We start from the raw sequence: 17,587 nt of genomic DNA, 5'->3' as shown, positions 1-17,587 counted from the left end.
CCGAAAAGCCTCCTAAGTTTTTTCTGTTGTAGGCGAATGGAGGAAAGCATGCAGAGATTTAAAATAGAGAGCATTCAGAATCAAAAGCATTGAGGAAAAAGCAGCAAATGATCTGCAGTATCTTTTCTGAGATATTATATAAACTCAGTGTCTTGGCCCCATTCCCTGCAGAGGATCTCACTTGGGTGGTTACAGTGTGGAAACAGAGTGGAGAAATTTCCATCTGAGCCATTTAAGCTGCGAGGGCAAGATTTTTGTGATTTCTTCTCTCAAGCTACTGAAGTTACTGACTGATCAATCAAATTAGTTTGTTGTGTAAAGATGAGTTTTGTAGACTCCTCCTGTTTTGTATTTGAAGGTAGCATCTAAGTTCTTCTCGTCTTGTTTATCTTGACAATTGAGGGGTCTATTTCTCTCTTTCTCTGTGCTCATAACTGTAAGGCAGGAAACACAGTATGAAATAATTCCCTGATTGCTGTTCCCTTTATCCAAGCATGGTATCTCAGAGGCTTCACAGGTCTGAAGTAAAAGACTTCATCAAGACACATCAGGTGTAAAGAAAGCGTGTCTGCTCACATAGGCAAACTTTGATTGTGAAACCTGATGCAGGTACCCTTTTCTTCTTTGGGGGGGGTTTGTACCATGGCCATGTCTTCAGGCAGTGTGATTTAAATATATCTCAGCACTTGTTAAAATGGCTCCTGTCTGGAATTGATGTTGACTGCTTTCTTTTGATTTGATACTGTTCTGTGGCTAATGTTTTAAAGTTTATTTACCTGCTTCTCTTTGGCTTTCTTGGAAAAAAGCTGTCTTAAATTCTGCTCTTTCACTATTGCTTCAAAGCATCCTCTTCTGTTTGGGACTGTGTTTCTTCGGTATCGTCTAGCGGTAGCTTTGTCCCAGCGTACAGGATAAATAGGGGATTTCTTACCCGCCTAATTTTGTTTTTTGAGTTTTATATTGGATTAGAAATCTACAGTGACCCAGACCTTTCTAGAAGAAAATTACCAGTCATTCTTTTCTGCAGGTGCCCATTACAGCACATCTGCATGCATGTAAGCCACTGAATTAGGGATCAGGTTATAATAGAAATAAGTATCTTAAACTTGCTGGCTATTAGGGTCTAAGCCTTAATTAAACCCCATGGGGTGACAGTCTTAAAAAACACTTTTAATTATATAAGGGACCATCAGGACTTCTAACAATGACAGATGCAAACTACCATATTGTTGGCCACCAGCCAAAGCCTCCATCATGGGACTGCTCTCCAGTTACACACATGAGAAAGATCCAAGAATATATGTAGCTTTGTTGACAGAGAGAAAGGTTTGCAGGTAAGAGATACAGAACTTGCTATTGTATCAGGTGTGACAGTCGTTTGAAAGTGGCGTCTGAGAAGAATAATTTTTCAGGACTGTTGTAATTTTGCCAATGAATGCACACAGTGAAACATATGAATTACTTCCTTGTAAACCTTTCTGAAATGTTCATGGTGCTCATTTCTGGGATCAGCTAAATATTTATACTATATTTGTATTACAAGCCCTTCTATTCCCCCCCTCTCACAGCTTTAAGACAGCAAAACAGTTCTTTTCTTTCTTTTTTTTTCCTTTGTTTAATTTTCCTTGGGTAATTATTGGCACAGAGACAAACATTTACATTTTACTCTTTTGGATTATAAAAGCTCTTGCATAATAGCATTGTAAAATTACTGTGTGAAAACATCTCTCTCTTTTATCAAAGAGAAATACGATGCAGTTAAACCAGTAGGCATTTTGCTTGCTCTTTCTCCCTTCCTTAACATTGAGAGTAGTATTCTGACAGCTGAATATACTTTTTCATTTTCTGTACCATGCCCTGTAATCTAAGATGGAGGGAGGACTGAGAGCAGTTTGCCCCAATTCTCAATATTCTTCTAGATTGGGTGTTTTTCCTTAAAGCATGTTATTAAAGTAATAGTTGAAGTGCAGTAGTCTAGCAGCCTTGCAATCTCTGAAAGGCAAAACATTATGTTCCCACTGTCTGAGATTTCAGTGCTATGTTCAGGTGTCCCTGTATAGTTTAGTTTTCCTGGGGCCAAGGACACAAGGAACAGAAAACTTTGTTTTGGCTTTTGCCTCTGCTCTCTGCTTTCACTTTGTTTGCTGTTTGATAGAATAGGGCTTGTCAGCAACTTGTATAGATGGGGTCGGCTTTACTTGCCACCCTCTTTTGGAAGTGATTGAAGTCAACAGAAGGGCCTCATCCCATAGAGCAGTTTAATATACTTAATATACTCTTATTGATTTTGAGTCAGTTTGGGGTTCTTTCCCCATATTAGGAAGAATTCATCACATCCTTTGTGCTCTGGCAAATCTGAGAATCAAGTCATCATTCAAGGAAAAAGCTTAGCAAGCCATTGGTACCACTATTTCCATGCAGTTCTGTCACACTCATGGGTCCTGACTCAGTCTTTTGACACAAAATGTAGTGGGTGTTTTCCTCAGTGAGAGTTGGTAGGAAGCTATTTTGTTTCAATTTGAGTTCATTTTGCTCTTTTTTTTTTCTCTTTACAAGCCCCTTTTAATGTTAATGTATTTTAGATGTGACAAACCTTAACCAAGCTACAGATGATAGTGATCATTACTTCAAGTGTAGCTTCCACACTCCTAACATTATGTGTCCATGGAAATCATTTCAGTGCCAGTAACTTCATTAGCAAAGCAAAGTAAAAAGTATAGCATCAGCTTCTTAAGCTCCGTGGAGTGAATACTGTTCCAGTTATGCTCAGTACTGGAAATACTTCCAAGTCATTAGGTAGGAAAGGTTTTTCTAGGCAAGGCATTTACTATAAGTAAATACAGAAATCTCCAGGTCCCTTCATTTTTCTTTCCATAAACATCTGTCACCTAGCAAAAGCCTCTTACAGTTAGCTTAATTGTGCAGAGCTAGCTCAGGCTGCTACAGTCTTAATTTGTGATTCTACTTGGTTTTTCAGTGTTGGATAGTTGACAGATGTGTGTGTGTGTATATATATATAATAAAACTAAAGAGAAGGTATGTCTCAGCCACTGGAAACTTGGCAACTAGTGATGCATTTTGAATAATGCTGCAGAGAACTTCCACTGCTTTTCTTTTGTAAGTGTGGTTGTTCTGTTAGAAGTTCAGGGCACATCCTTTCCCAGTACTTCTTGACCCCGCTGGGGAGATAGCAGAAATGCAGTGCACAGAAGTAGAAAGATGAACTTACTTCAGCCATTTCTGATACAGTCCCATCTGTTTGCCTCCTGAGAATACGAGAGGACAGCACTTGCAAGTCACACTGCACCTGAACACACTTCCTCTGTCAGCATGGTCCCTGCTGCTTGCTTGATTTACCTGTGTGTGTGTAAAAAGACATAACAAGAGGAAATGAAAAGGCAAGGATGGGCTCCTTGGGATTAACATTTCCATGCTCCTCTTGTTCAAGCATTGTTACCAAGGGTTTGTTTTTATATCAGAATGAGTTAATAGTTAAATGATAACAAGTTACAGGATTTTTTTTAAGGGTTGTGATGAGGAGGGTATTGATAGTTTGTCTCTCACACATAGGAATATGACTCTTCAAAGCAAAACAAACCAAAACAGTCACGGGCTCTCTGATGGTACATAACTTGATTTTATATGTAATCAGGACAAAGAATGGATGTACAGACAGCTTTCACCAATAACCTTATTGTACATTTGCCCCATAATTGTGTATACATAACTTCTTATGCAAAATACATTGTCTTCCATGAAAGTATTAATAGTTTAACTTTCAACTATGCCTTAATATTTTTTTTAAACAAATTCATATGCTTTTGTTAATTTGCAAATCCTGTTAGAGTATAGAGGTTACCTAATCTGTACCGTTGAAAATTTAATGAGATTTCCTATGAAAGAACAAATCTACTTTGAATCTTTAGTGCATATTATGAAAATACTTGCCTCCTAAAAGTTGGGGCTTGCTCATTTAGTTGTCTTTTTAGTATTTAGATGCTAAAGAATCTGTTGTTTGAACTGCTTTGCATTGTTGTAACCTGAACTGACTATAAAATCTGATTTCTGACTTTTCAACTCTAGGAATCTCTACCACCTGTCCAGTTTGACTGGAGTAGCAGTGGCCTTACTAACCCTTTAGATGGTACGTCTCTCCGTAGAGCCTCTAGCACCAGAGCTAGAGATAAGAAAGCTACAAAGTTCAGACAAACATCTATCTGCTGATTATTTTTTTTAAAATACAAACACACACACATATATATAAATATATATAATATTTATTTCTTACTCCTACCTTTGGAAATTCAGGCTTTCTTTCTGATTAACTGTGCCCCTATGTGAAGTATTACGTAGTCTGGAAAATACCAGGTTAAGTATTATTTTAGATGCTAGTGTCACAGTGGCAATATTAACACTACATTATGCATAACTGCAGATTATAATGAAACTCTGAACAAAAGAGCATTTTGGATTGAGTTTTACTTCTTAAGAGTATTTTTCACCATTGAACTACTATCTCTAGACATCCTTTGAATGATGAACTTGTGTATAGTGGCTACTTCAAAGCACAATATTTTAAACTGTTTGCAAAATATATCCTTCTTGAGCTGAAAGTTTTCAGATTTACAGATAATTTTATATTTCAAAAATGTGACTTCATCTGTTATCACTTTTGCTTACATGCAAGATCTAATTATAGGTAATATATTAAAGAGGTAGCTACGAACTTATTTGTATATGTAAATGTATATAGTTATCACATAAAAGACCCTTCACATATGTCTATTTTAATAGCAGAGCGAGTTGTGCCACCACCTCCAGTCTCAGAAATGCAAGTGCATGCAAAGGAAACAAAACAAGTTTTGGAAACTTGTTTGATGGACAGACTAGAAACTTGTAAAGAAACACTTTTATGAGGAGCCTGCTAACAGCAGTTAACTCATGACACAAGTTGTTCAAAAGCAGGCTAAAATAAACTGCATCTCTTACTCCACTGGTGTTGCCTCATGATGTTGTTTCAGAACATGTGGGATGTAAGAGTTTGGATAGCAATATCATGGTGCTGAAGGAAAGCCTGGATGGACCCTTTTGCTGTTGTCTGGTGTCTTACTACTTCAGTCAATCATCATGCTTTCTTTTTTAATGAACAACTTCTCTAAAATGTATATTGGTTTGATTTCTGGTTTAGTACTAAAGGGGAACAGTATAACTTACCAGTGAGGAACTGGATACAAGAGTGGCATTTGTTACCCTGCTTTAAGATAACGATAATTAATAGCTTAAAGCTGCTAAATAAAACTTTAAAGGGTTCTTTTGGTTCTTCACTTTTTGGGGATCTGCTAAGTCTTCCTGACTTTCCTGTTTTTCAATTGCAGTGAGGGGAGCAAAAGCCCACTACATTCTAACTATAAGTTGACCTGTATATTGTTTCCCTTTAACTGATCACATCTTTCTTTCTGGGTCGTGCTGGTTCTCTTTCATTTTTAGATTGAAATAAATATTTCTGTTTTCAAGTTGCTAGTGTTGATTTCCTTGCTGCATTGTACATAAGGAAATGTGCACTGAATTAAGTTGTTAACATTTTTAGAAGGTACAAACTAATATTGTAAGCATTGTTTTCATGTCAATTTTTAAATTGCGTACTGAGTACTAATTATAACTTGCATGTTCAAGTGTGTGTCTTACCCCTTTTTGCACATAAACCCCTCCCTTGGCTTACCTTCTGTATGGCTGCCTACCAACACGGTCACTGAATTTCAAGCTAGTGGAGGTTCCACTCTTCTGAACCTTGATTTCTTTGGGCCCGTGGATGACAGTAGCTCTAGCAGCACCACCACAATCCCAGGTCAGCAGAGTGTTAAAACCACAACTGTAATATTATAATGACTTACTAAAAGCATGAGCACATCACTTGACTTTCCTATAAACAAGGAGAAATTTTGCATTGTGTTTCTCTACAGTGTCTTTCTACTGCATTTTTCCTTTAATCTATGTTCTGTCTCATGGTGTTTTGTATCGAGTGTGAAGTATTTAAAAGGTACTGTCAGCTCTGTATTTGTCACATGCTGAAGGAATGAATGGCTTTTATGCTCATGCAAATAAGATGTTAAAACACTTGTTTCAAATTTTGAGAGTTAACTTTTCTAAGCACTTGAAAAATGTTGCAGATGCGATGATTCTCCAAAAATGAGGCTATTTCTCTCCTCTGAATGATGAGTGCCTCAAAGTTATAGGATTATGATGTTATTTAGAAGTTACGAGTGAATTTAAAGTTACACAGCTTAACATACCAAAACCCTGATGGGGTTTGCTGCTACCAGGAGATTGTAAGTTTTTGTGTGTGTGAACTACTAATATTAATGATAAAGTGAAAAAAGTGTTTTAACATAATTCATAATAGAAAACAAAGATAGTTGCATGTTTGTGGGACATTAGAAGTTCATGAACAATAATTATAAAGCCAAAGCACTTTATCTCCAACCTTTTCCCTTAAAAAGGAGGTGAAAACTCCACTCTCCATTAGATAATACATGAAAGTAATTGAATTAATTTATGATATGGTTTTGACATGCTCTATTTTGCGTGAGCTTGTGAAAACCTACACTTTGAATAAATTTCTGCAGGAATTTAAAGGAACATTTGAGGGATTTATTTTAGTGCATAGGTTATGTAGATAAGGCAAATATTCTTCCAGTATAATGCCTGAAACCATGATAATTTTCTTCATAGGAAGGTTTTGAGGTTTTTTAATTTACTGGGGTTTATTTTTTAAATCAATTTTTAAGAGGTCTGGGGTTTTCCCCCCATTTCAAATAAGTGCTTAGAATGATTACTGCATTTTTTGTTTTTAAAAACCTGCTCTTTTTTGTTGTTTCGGAATCTGGTCATTGAAGGCATTTTTATGGCATCACATTCCAAATGTCTTTATTCCACCCTTGAGAAATGTCATTGTCCAGATGAAAGGTGGCAGGTTTGTCATGGAAATGATAGGTGGCAACTTCAAGAAACTCAAGTCTTACAGATTCTTTTGTGTGTGCAAGTCTATCAACAGAAGTCGTCAGTACCCTGTACATGTACTACTTGTGCAGCTGGGTGTGTTCTTGTGTCCTGATGATGTGCACACTTGAAGTGGTTACTCGAGGGATACTGTTAGCCTTTTATTTCCCCTTTTTTTGTTGTTGTTGTTTGTTTCATTGAGTTACAGGTACAACCATCTTCCCTGGTATGCCCTAGAGTACCCTTTTTGGTTACTTTTATTTGGTTTGGCTTTTCTTTCCTTTTGACTTGTTTCTGGGAAAGTCATTTGTTTCTTGGCTTGCAGCTCGTGTGTTTGTGTGTGTGTTTAAGAGCTTTGTGTGGGGTTTGGTTGGCTAACTTTCCTTCAATATCTCATTAAGGTTTTGCAGTGCTTTCCTTAAATATTCTCAAATCATTTAAATAAAATGGAGAATATGCAACTCTTGAAAATAAGTAAAATAATTGAAAGGCAAATTGTCAGATCGTTTGGCTTAAAGAAGAAACTTATTAGTAATAGAAGTCTGTTCTTTCTCTGGAGACTTTTAGTTTTACTTACTATAGAGCTACACTGCATTCTTCTCAGTCTGATTTCAAGCCAAAATAACCTTTATTTAAAAAAGAATTGTATTCTGCATTCTGAAAAGGGAGTTACCAATTTCTAGTTTGTTCCCACAGGTTTAGTGTATTGTCTTATTTCTCATGGTAACAGTTCAACACAAATGTAGCTGAGTAAAGTGCCTGAAGATCAGTAAATTGAGCAGCAACATCGCATGACAATGAAAATGAATTCAGGACCATAAATGTGAATATCTAAATGATGTAACTTTGAAGGTTGCATTTAACTTCTGTTGCAGAGTTGCATGTCAAAGGACTCCTCGTTTCAATTAGTTTTTACAATTTGTACCTTAATGGGATTTCTCAGGCTTCTGCGAGTGAAAGTGTATTTCTTCAAGTCTTCCTCTCCCTGATTGAAAGTGGATATTTTATGGAATAGTTGGGCTTTTTCCTATTTCCAAGTTCTGTAAACATCTGACAATGCATAAAATCTCTGTATACTGGGCTCAGGACAGTGCATATTTTGTATGAAGCTGGACAAAACTTAACTTTGGAAACCCAGGCTTAAAAACCTGTACACGGAAAACACAGCTGTTAATTTCTAATCAATTCATACTAAGTGAATCATATCATCTCCCTGTCCCCACCTTCTGCAGTTTAACCAGGTGATTTTCTTCATTTTAATCCTAGGTCAGCTTAGTTTCCTAACAGTGTGAGAGTACTTGTGCACAAAGGATGAATGATGTAGACACTGCGTGGGGAGAGTTCATGCAAAGCAAGCATCTGTTTGTGCACATAGTACTGCAGTTACTGGGTGGAAAAGGCAGAGCTATAGGTGCAGGCATTTTCAATTTTTTTTACTTGGTAATCTTTTGGTATTTCAGGAGTCTCTAAGAGTGTCTTGCTCCACTCAGACTGGATAAAAATCATCAGCTTATAAATCAGTTTCTGTATTAGATAGCTACATGGGACCATCGTATCTAAGCATTTGCAGCATTTGTTCTGCACTGGTATGAAATGCTTGTGTCTTGGCCAAACCAGCTGGCGCGAGCGTGACACTTGTTTAGAACACAGGTGTCTATCATGATGCTTCTGTACAAAAACTCTACACTGTTTTTGAAGAACGCTTATTATTGTGGATGGCATATATGCATACTTTTTTTAAACCCATGAAGCATGAACTAACTTAAACTGTAACTAGAGTAGTACTAGCAATTTAAAAAGCTTCTGAGCAACAGAATGTGTTGTAACAGGCTTTCCTCTTGGTTTATTTTGATAGTTCTTATTCATAGAGGCTTTATTGAAGAAAATACTTAATAACTGGAAATATTAGAGCTACTTCTTACCATGATGTGAAGCTTGCTGTTAAACAGGTAGAATTTCACTCATGTATTCTTCTGGATGCAGTTTTCTATTGTTTGCACTGCTTTCAGAATGGCCTCTACTGATAAAATTTGAAATCCATTCGCAACATATGTGTTGTCAAAATTCAGCATCTGAGTTAGGATATCTCAAACTAGGAAGTCAGGGCTGAAACATCCAGATACTTAGCGTGTTAGAAACACTTGGACGATTAAAAGGGATCACAGACCAGAATTTGTGGTAGCATTACACATTCTAGTATGTAACTTTTTTTAATGCCATTCCACTTCTCAGTACCATAAGAGCTGCTTTTCCTCACTTGAAACATTTTTAACACAAAACGTTTTTAACTCTTGGAAGAAGCAGGATACTAAAATGCACTCTAATGCATGCCAGTGCTGTGTGTAATCCCTCATTAAACAGTTGGTTCCTGGTAACATGCAGTGTTCTAATACAGTTGAGTTGAAGTAATTGGAACAATCTGTTTTACCGCAGCTGACATTTTTACAGGTGTTTCACTGTAAAAGGTAAATCAAGTTTGTTTTGTTTACTCTTAGACTTAGACCTTGTATGCCAGACTTGATCCACTGTGTGTGTTTTCTAGTACAGCTATAAAAGCTACTGAAAAGGGTGGGGACGGAGGATGATGTTTCAGAAACGCAGACATGTCTTGTCATGTTCTTTTCATGCATCTTGACATTATAAATGATTCAGATGTTTACAGAAAACAGTCTCTAGCAAGTTGGTCTGTGGCTCTTTATTGCTATACTTGCCTCCAACCATCACTGATTATCATTTTATACTATAAGGTGTGGATCCTGAATTGTATGAATTGACAACCTCAAAACTGGAAACTTCCAATGCAAGCAACAGAGTGACTGATGCGTTTGCAAGACTCATGTCTACAGTGGAGAAGGCAAGCACGTCCACAAGGTAAATACTTTGTTGTGCTTTTTACTTCTTTTTCCAAAGGTGGCATGAAGTGTGAGGAGTAAATGTGTGTCAGGTCAGCAGTTCTTGAATGATAAGAAGGCTAAAATGTAATTATTAAATACAAAATTCATAGTACTGTAATTCATATTTCAAATTGTCATAGAACTCTAAAATAAGATGGGAAACGGTTCGTGACATAAGTTGAAAAGCTATAGATGAGGACTGAACTGGAGGAAATGACTTCCTGAGAAGAGGGTTGATTTCAAAGAATGGAAGGGTAAACTGGGCCACGCAGTTTGGTGACTTTGAGAGAAGACTCTCCTCAGTCTTCTGTGTGATACATAGATCCGGAATGTTCCACAAGTAAAATGATAAAACTGATTAATAATAATGACAGTATTTGTCCCATGTATTTCTAGCACCTGTCAAAACTTACGTGAGCAAACATCAGATTAATTTTGCTGTTGCAAGTCAAGGAACAAGTGTGCAGTTGGTATAAGTTGTCCTTTCTGCTTCATGGATCTCGTGTGAAATTCTTCTGTACTTCTTTTTATAGGTAGAACTTACATAAAAGCTTTAGGTGTCAGATGTCTTACTTGAAGTCTGGTCTGTTGAATGGGTACACAACAGCCTTTCCATTTATAAGCTTGTATTCTTCAGGTTTATTTTTTAATCTGTATTTTAGCAGTAGGACTGTCTTAAAGTGTAATTAATACCTGTGCCTATTAAAAGAATCACTGAGTGATTCGCACCAAGTAAAACATTTCTGTTGTTGAGGAAGTGCATGCCTCAGCATGCAACTAATATTAGTTGATTTACAACTGATAGATAGTTTAACATATCCTCACTTGTAGGTGAGCTGTAGTTTTTATTCAGCACTCAAAACTAGATGCACTTCCATACAGCATAGCACTTAGAGAGGAGGCATGGTTAAAGAGTTTTGGCAAATGTAGTGATTTGTAATGGTGGGAGATAGCTGGCTTTCTTAAAATGACCAGAACTGTCGTTTGCAAGAGCTCTTTTAAAACATGTTCTTTCATTAAGAAAACTTTCTTGCTAGCTTTCCTGCAGTGAAAATGGTCAAAGTGAACACGGAATAAAAACAAGCCATGAAATTTCAAGGGAGAACCAGCAGAGGGAACTCCATACTTCAGTGCTGATTTTTGTGTCTCAGCTTTTGGAGTGCCTATTTTCCTATCCATGGAGTGCATATACTCTTTCTGAAAATGCACTAGTGGCAAAGTTTGACTTCCACTACTTAGAAAAACACAGTTACAGTTAAACTACTTTGTTATATATTCTAAGTCTAGTTTAAAATTCACAGCAGAACATACAAACTCTTTATTAATTTTTATTTCCACTCAGATTTATACCTACTTTCTTTCTTTAAGAAGTCTTAGCTTACTTTTTCTTTAGACATTAACAAGGAAGTCTGCTTTGCTGAAATGAATGTTCACCTTCATTTTCTGTATTGTTTATTGATATAAGGGATTTAGGGTTTTTTCCAATGCTTTCCACAGGGCACTGGAAAGCTTTTACTTGTGCTTTATTCAGATATCAGAGCTCTTCGCCTCTTCTGGAGAGCATTACTTACTGATAGGAAGAGGTTCTAGATCTGGGCTGCAGCAATACCAGGCTGTAGAGGGAGGGTGGGGACCTCAGACTTGGCAGTTAAGTTCAGTTACACACAAGGATTAGCAGTTTTAAAGCATCTGTTTTCAGTGTTTAATAAATTTTGTGTGTTTCTGCCAACTCTGAATTTTAAACATTTTTTCTTTCTTTAATTCCATGCTCTCCAAAAGAAAAGCAGTCTGTTTTTCAAGCTAGAAACCTTCAGAGAAATAAGGTCTTATCTCAGCAGTATGCCAAATATGTTACAGAATGTCAGCTTTTTGCAATAAAATTGATTATTTTTTTTCTTTCTTTCTTTCATAATGAATTGAAGACTTTAAAATAGGGGTGGCTGGGTACAGCCAGCTCAACAAGGATGACATTCATGCACCAACCCGGAAATACGGACTATTATCCAGTCATGATAACTGATCAGGGGAAGATGTAGCCAGTGGCTTAACATCACTTTGATGGCAACTTTAGTTGTGTTAAGGCTATCCCATGTCTGTAATTTGTCTGAACTCAGGATATTTAGAGTGAAGTTTAGAGTGAAAATACCATTGTTCAGCTGTAAAAAGTCATGTGAAAAAGTTGTCTTTGCTTAAAAGAGCCACATCTTTTGCATTCAAACCCATCTCTTAAAGCCAGAAAGTCAGTTTCACAGAAGGAAAGTGTTGGGAGTGCAGGGGAGGCTTCTCCCTCAGCTTGAGCCTGAAATCCTGATGGCAGCAGTAAGTGTTGAAGGTCAGGGATCCAGTACAGCATTCCACAGACATTCTGCAGCCTTGCCCGGTTCCATAGAATTGGCAGAGATCAGAAGTTTATCTGCTGTCTTTTTGAAGGAAAACAGAGCACTGATATCTCTCCAAGAAACAGACGAAACCCTCATTTAGGCTGGAAATATTCCTTGGGGGAGGTGTTGGATGGAGTAGGCTGCCTCTTAATTACAGAGTGGCTTTTAAAGTGCATTTCTCTAATCACTGTTGCTGTTAGAGTCTGGCCTTGCTGGTGCTATCCACAAAACCCTTTGCAAACATGAGAGATGACTGAAATCCTGAAAGACTTGAATGCTGTAGGAAGGGGTTGGAATGCAAAACAGAACAGTGAGGTGTGAGTGACACATCAGCAAAGTATTCCCTATTTCTTGCTAAAGTCTCTTCCAGCAACTTTTGTGCCTGTCAGTCTGGCTAATTTCTTGCAGCTTAGTGTTAACATGCCTTTGAAAAGGAAACTTCATGCCAACAGGTAGAGGGACAATTGCTAGGGTAAGGGCATCCCTTTTGTCTCAGGAGGAAATGTAATCTAGTGTAATAGATGGATGGGGGCAGAGTGCTCTGTAGAGAGTAGTTTTAAATCCTGAATGAAGCAGAGACCTTGTTTTGAGTGAGGGCTGGGTTCTTTCATGATTTAGTAATCAGAAGTTCTGGTTCCAAAGCAGACAGTATTATAGAGCCACAGCTGACAATCTGCTCACTTGGGCATCCATTGTGTAAGCTATGGTATCTAGGAGTTAAGAGTACACGAGCAGGAGAGGCTCTGCAATGTGTGCCCCCAGACCAGGGTTTAGCAAAAGAAGGTCTTGACAATGGGAACATCTTCAGTAACAGTGGTGACTGAAACTAATGCACTGACATGGTTATTTTGCTTGCCTCCATCAAAAGGTACCACAGTTATTAGGCAGTTTGGTAAGTTTTGAGGGTAAAAACAGTCTGCAGTGATGATGCTACCTTTGTCTTTTAAATTTAGAGAGCTAATGAGTAATCCTTTAAGGTTGTCCTGGTGATATCTGCTACCAAGGGTGCTGAATGCTACCCAGAAAGGGTACTTACAGTGTCCAGTTTTATTGTTTTCCAGAGGAACCTGCCCTCTCCATCAAGGAGTGCAGACTTTAGGCTGTCTCATCCCTCTCTGCACTGAGATGATTTTAAAAAAGACTTTGAGCCTCATTACCAAGTGATTGTATCTATAGCTGTAACTTGGTCACAGCTAAGCAGTGTTTACTGTATTAGTGTGTTAGCTTGTCCTTCTTTACAGATGCTTTCTACAGAACCCATTAAGTAGCTAAATTATTGCAAAGGGCCTCCAGCCAGGAGGGGAGTATTCAGTGATTGTCGAGATTCACATCTGACTGTGCTCACTGGTGCACATGTACCAGCTAGTACAGCAAGAGCAATAACATTATCCTGTGATAAAGGTCCGGCGTATGACCACCAGGTGAAATGCAGTGCTGCCTCTGGGATGCAGCAGTGCTGTTTCTTAGAATGCCACAGTTGAGCAGAGGAGGAAGAGGCATATAAATAGCAGGGAGTGTGTGAGCTCCATCTCCCTGCCTGGTTAACAATTACAGGAACTCCTTTTAATGCAGATCTTGGAGTCGGCCCTCTTCGTTTGGCTTCCTCTGTCAGATACTCTGTAGTTAGCTGTAAGTCCTTGATCACCAGGAGTTTGTACCTTTAAGAGGCTTGTGGTAAGTGATTACTAATAGTGGCACCAGATACTGATAACACAGTGGTGGGTGAGAACCACATTTCAACAGCTCAGAGATAGTCCTTCAAGTGCAAACAGAGCTGACTGTGAAGTTGTTAGAGAAAGAGGCACATATTGGCTCTCTGCTTCTTCCTTCAGTAAATCCAGCACACAGCTTTGTTTATCCTCCAGAATTTGGTAATCTGCCTAGTCAGTGGCTCATGAAATTCCACTGCAGCAAAGAAAATACTGCTATTCTAGTGAAGGAAAGTCGGATTTAGTATCTAGGCTGCCTCATCTAGAGATCTTTCATCAAGTGGAGATTTCAAGTAGCAAACAAAGTGATAGTTCAGTGTCAACACAATGATCAGTGATGTCAAGGATGAGTTTGACTCCAGCTTGTTTCTTTTCTTCTCCTCCTAGTTAAGAAATCCTGACACTGCTTCCCTTTGCTTTCCCCTCATCTCTGATCAGCCAAGGAAACAATCCCGATGGGTGCTGACAAAAGAAAATAGAAGTACATGCTGCTTTGTGGTCAGAGTGGTCATTGCCCTCTCCAGGGCTCCATTTAAAGTTTATAGCTAAGACAAACGATACAGAAAGGACATTTCTGAAATGTTCTAGGGAAAGGCAGTGTATTTGGTTTCAAGCCTTTTGTCTCAGCTTTTTGCCCCAAAGACGAGGGAGCTTATTTAGCTAGAATTTCTAATGTTGTTACAGGGTACAGCAGGTGCCTTTTTGGAACTGGAATAGTGTTTGATGTAAAACTGAGTATCTCTAGTAATAGGCAGTGTTCTTCAAAGATAAACCATATGTCTGTGAAGTGTGGATGTTTGGGCAGGGGAAGGGGGTTTTCTGGAGTGGTCTGAGCCAGGCTTCATTTTCCTTAGGAAATGTAAGGGGTTTGCATAATAGTGAGAACCAAACTACACAGAATTCAGTCCTCTTTATTCATTTTTGCTCAGTAATTCTTATGAATAATGCAAAAGGCAAAATAAACAGCAGTGATTCCCAAACTGCCGTATGTATCATGGCTACACGTACTACTGCACTTCAAAGCAAGTAGCTACAAGTTGGAAACCACCTTTTGCCATTATTGAGCTCTGGGGGGGGGAAAGGGTTCGTGGATCACAATATGTAGAGTAGCATGATGTATAATCTGAGAATAGTCATATTGGAAACACAGCATAAGTACCTTTTTATTTTAAAAGTATTAAGAAGTAAGTTAGGAACTTCTTAATGTCCTTTCAAGACTTTTCCACTCTTATTTTGAAAGATTATACTGGATTTAGGTACTCTAGAACTAATGCTTCTATTGTCTTATACCTAGAATATGGGCATGGGTATCTCTTCAAGTGAGTCTCTTCAACACTGGAACCTGCAAAAAAAAAAAGGGAAACATTAAAATTAGCATTTGAATAGGAATTTTTTTCCCCTCCTTATTGCAACAATATACAGGAACATTTTGCTGACTTTCTGTGTTAACATTTTGTTGGTAGGCAGGTAGGTATTATAGCATTAGACTTCTCACGTAGCTTACAGAAGTGCCTGTCAGTGGGAGACAAACTGACAGAACATTGCTTCAATCAGTGATTCTTTTAGTGATGCAAGGGATATCAGGTACTGTATTAATGCACTTTGTTCTTTTCTTCTCCACAGGAAGCCTAAAAAGGAAGAGCATCTTAGTGAAGAGGCTGCCAAGGTGATTTCTAGCCTTCCTGACTTAACTTTCATGCATGCCAAGGTGTTGATGTTCCCAGCCACATTAACACCTTCAACAAGCTGCCAAGAAAAGGTAGACTAAAGTGATGTGAATTGGACATTTTCTATTGATTTTTTTTTTTCTTTTTCCTTCCCTCTGTGGGTCATAAAAAGCAATCTTGCTTTAATTAAAAAAAAAAATCAAGTTCAGCTGATTTGTTGGTAAGCAGCACTAGAAAGGTATACATAGTAATGTATATTTATTTACATACCGGAGTCCTAAATTTATATTAGAGAAAAATGTAAATAATTGGGGGTAAATCTTTTTGAAGATCTATTCTTTTTGTTGTGCTGGGATGTACACATTTCTGTCTTTGTGAAATACACTGGTGGTGTCCTTCTTACAGAACAGGAAAAAGTTTTAAAGGATAAATAAATCCTAAAAACAAAACGCAAACTTCAATCTTCACGGTCTGTGAAGTCCCCCTTAAAGGTTTTCAGATTGCGTTGAGCATCTTTTTCTTTCCTGCATATATTAAAATACCTATTGCTGGGGAAAAGAAAGCCCAAAGGTTACGTTGTCCCTTTGCAGGTTTTCGGTTTTATTATTGTTTCTTTAAAACCCAATAATTTCTTTTGTGTTTTAACAAGCTGAAAATGTGATTTGCCTTTTTCTTCTACTCCATCCCCTCCCCCTGCTTGATTGGCTGATCAATCTTTATGTTCTTGAACTTCAATAGTATGGCTCTGTCACTATATAGCCTGTTGAAAGGTATGCTCTCAGTAACTACTCGTTCCAGTTCTGGCTCATTGTCTAAACACTTGATTTTTTGGGGTCATTAGAAGGTTGTCTGCTTTTAATCAGTTTGATTTAGAAAAGAAGGACCAAAACTATATGAATGTCTTACAATGAAATTTACCTGTTAAAGGTTGGGTTTTTTTTATGTTCTGTTGTACCACTATTCCTGTTTGATTTTGCACAGTGTAAAATGACATAATCATAGATTGCTATGGTTTTAGGCTGTATATACAGTAAAAAACTATGGGTTGTAAATGTCTGGGAAAATTCCTATGGAAAAAAGAGAGCTATGTAGAAGAACCTCTAAAAAGGTCAATGTGCATGCCCAAGGTCTTTTGAGATTTAAGTGTGTAAATTTCCTTTTAGCTTACACAAAATAAAATAATTTAAAAGATACATATGTTTATAGTCTGCTATCTTTTTATATGGAATGGACACGTTACGTTTCTGTTAATGGTAAAATCGATGCCCTGCATTAACAGTAGAACCAAGGAACTGGTGGTGTGCAGTCCCACAAAACATGCCTGTCGGTCCTGCAGAAGGAGAAGCAGCTTTTCTTTGATAGCCCTGTTAGTGCTTTGTGATGTAGTCTCTTATTTCTGTCTCCAGCTTGCCTTCTGGTTTACAGGGTGATGTGGCCCAAGGCGTGTCAGTATTTTGGGTTAGGGACTTCTCCAAAGTACTTGGCAATGCTCATCTGTAAGAACACAGATTATGGTGAGGTGAGAGGACAGCTGCATCTGCCTGTTTCTTAGCTAGAAATTAAAATGTAAACATAGCATTCACTTGATTTTCCCAACATGTTAGCTTGCACTGAGCTTCTTCAGCAACAGTGTCTTCAGGGCCTCTCAGTTAACTTGCAGGTAAGGCATGCTCTGGGGGCTGACATTCAGGGTGTTTTGCATGGGCATAGACTCTCCCATGTCTAACCTTAACTGTGAGCACAGCTCTTTAAGTGCTCAGTAGTCACCACCAGTTCATCACTTCTAGTTCTGAGAAATCTCTGATGCATTTTCTTACCTCTTCTTTGAGGTTTTTATCATCTGACTACACTTGGGTCAGAAGAGTTAAAGTTCAGTTTGGTGTCATTAGCCGGTAAGATGAAATGTCCATGCGAAAGGAGGCTCGCTCCTTTCTGAAATG

General features: G+C 38.0%; 1 protein-coding gene across 4 annotated transcripts in view; it reads left to right on the top strand.

The window, feature by feature from the left end:
* Nucleotides 1-16,840, top strand: part of AFTPH (aftiphilin) — a 48,731-nt gene extending 31,891 nt beyond the window's left edge. Inside the window, exons 7-10 of one of the 4 annotated variants that reach the window (XM_062611534.1) lie at nt 4,084-4,144; nt 5,762-5,845; nt 9,744-9,867; nt 15,604-16,840. In XM_062611534.1, coding sequence (XP_062467518.1) covers nt 4,084-4,144; nt 5,762-5,845; nt 9,744-9,867; nt 15,604-15,748 — 414 coding nt within the window. In that variant the 3' untranslated portion in view covers nt 15,749-16,840. Of the gene's footprint in view, nt 1-4,083; nt 4,145-5,673; nt 5,846-9,743; nt 9,868-15,603 lie in introns of those variants that run through there. The other 3 variants (XM_062611545.1, XR_009963398.1, XM_062611554.1) reach the window with 3 other exon arrangements.
* The last annotated feature ends 747 nt before the right edge of the window (nt 16,841-17,587 follow it).

This window comes from Pezoporus occidentalis, unplaced genomic scaffold, assembly GCF_034315485.1.
Source record: "Pezoporus occidentalis ecotype Australia unplaced genomic scaffold, CSIRO_AGI_Poc_V1 ctg10, whole genome shotgun sequence".
Lineage (NCBI taxonomy): Eukaryota > Metazoa > Chordata > Aves > Psittaciformes > Psittacidae > Pezoporus > Pezoporus occidentalis.
The sequence above is the reverse complement of the archived record's forward strand: the minus strand, read 5'-3'. Positions and strand labels throughout refer to the sequence as shown.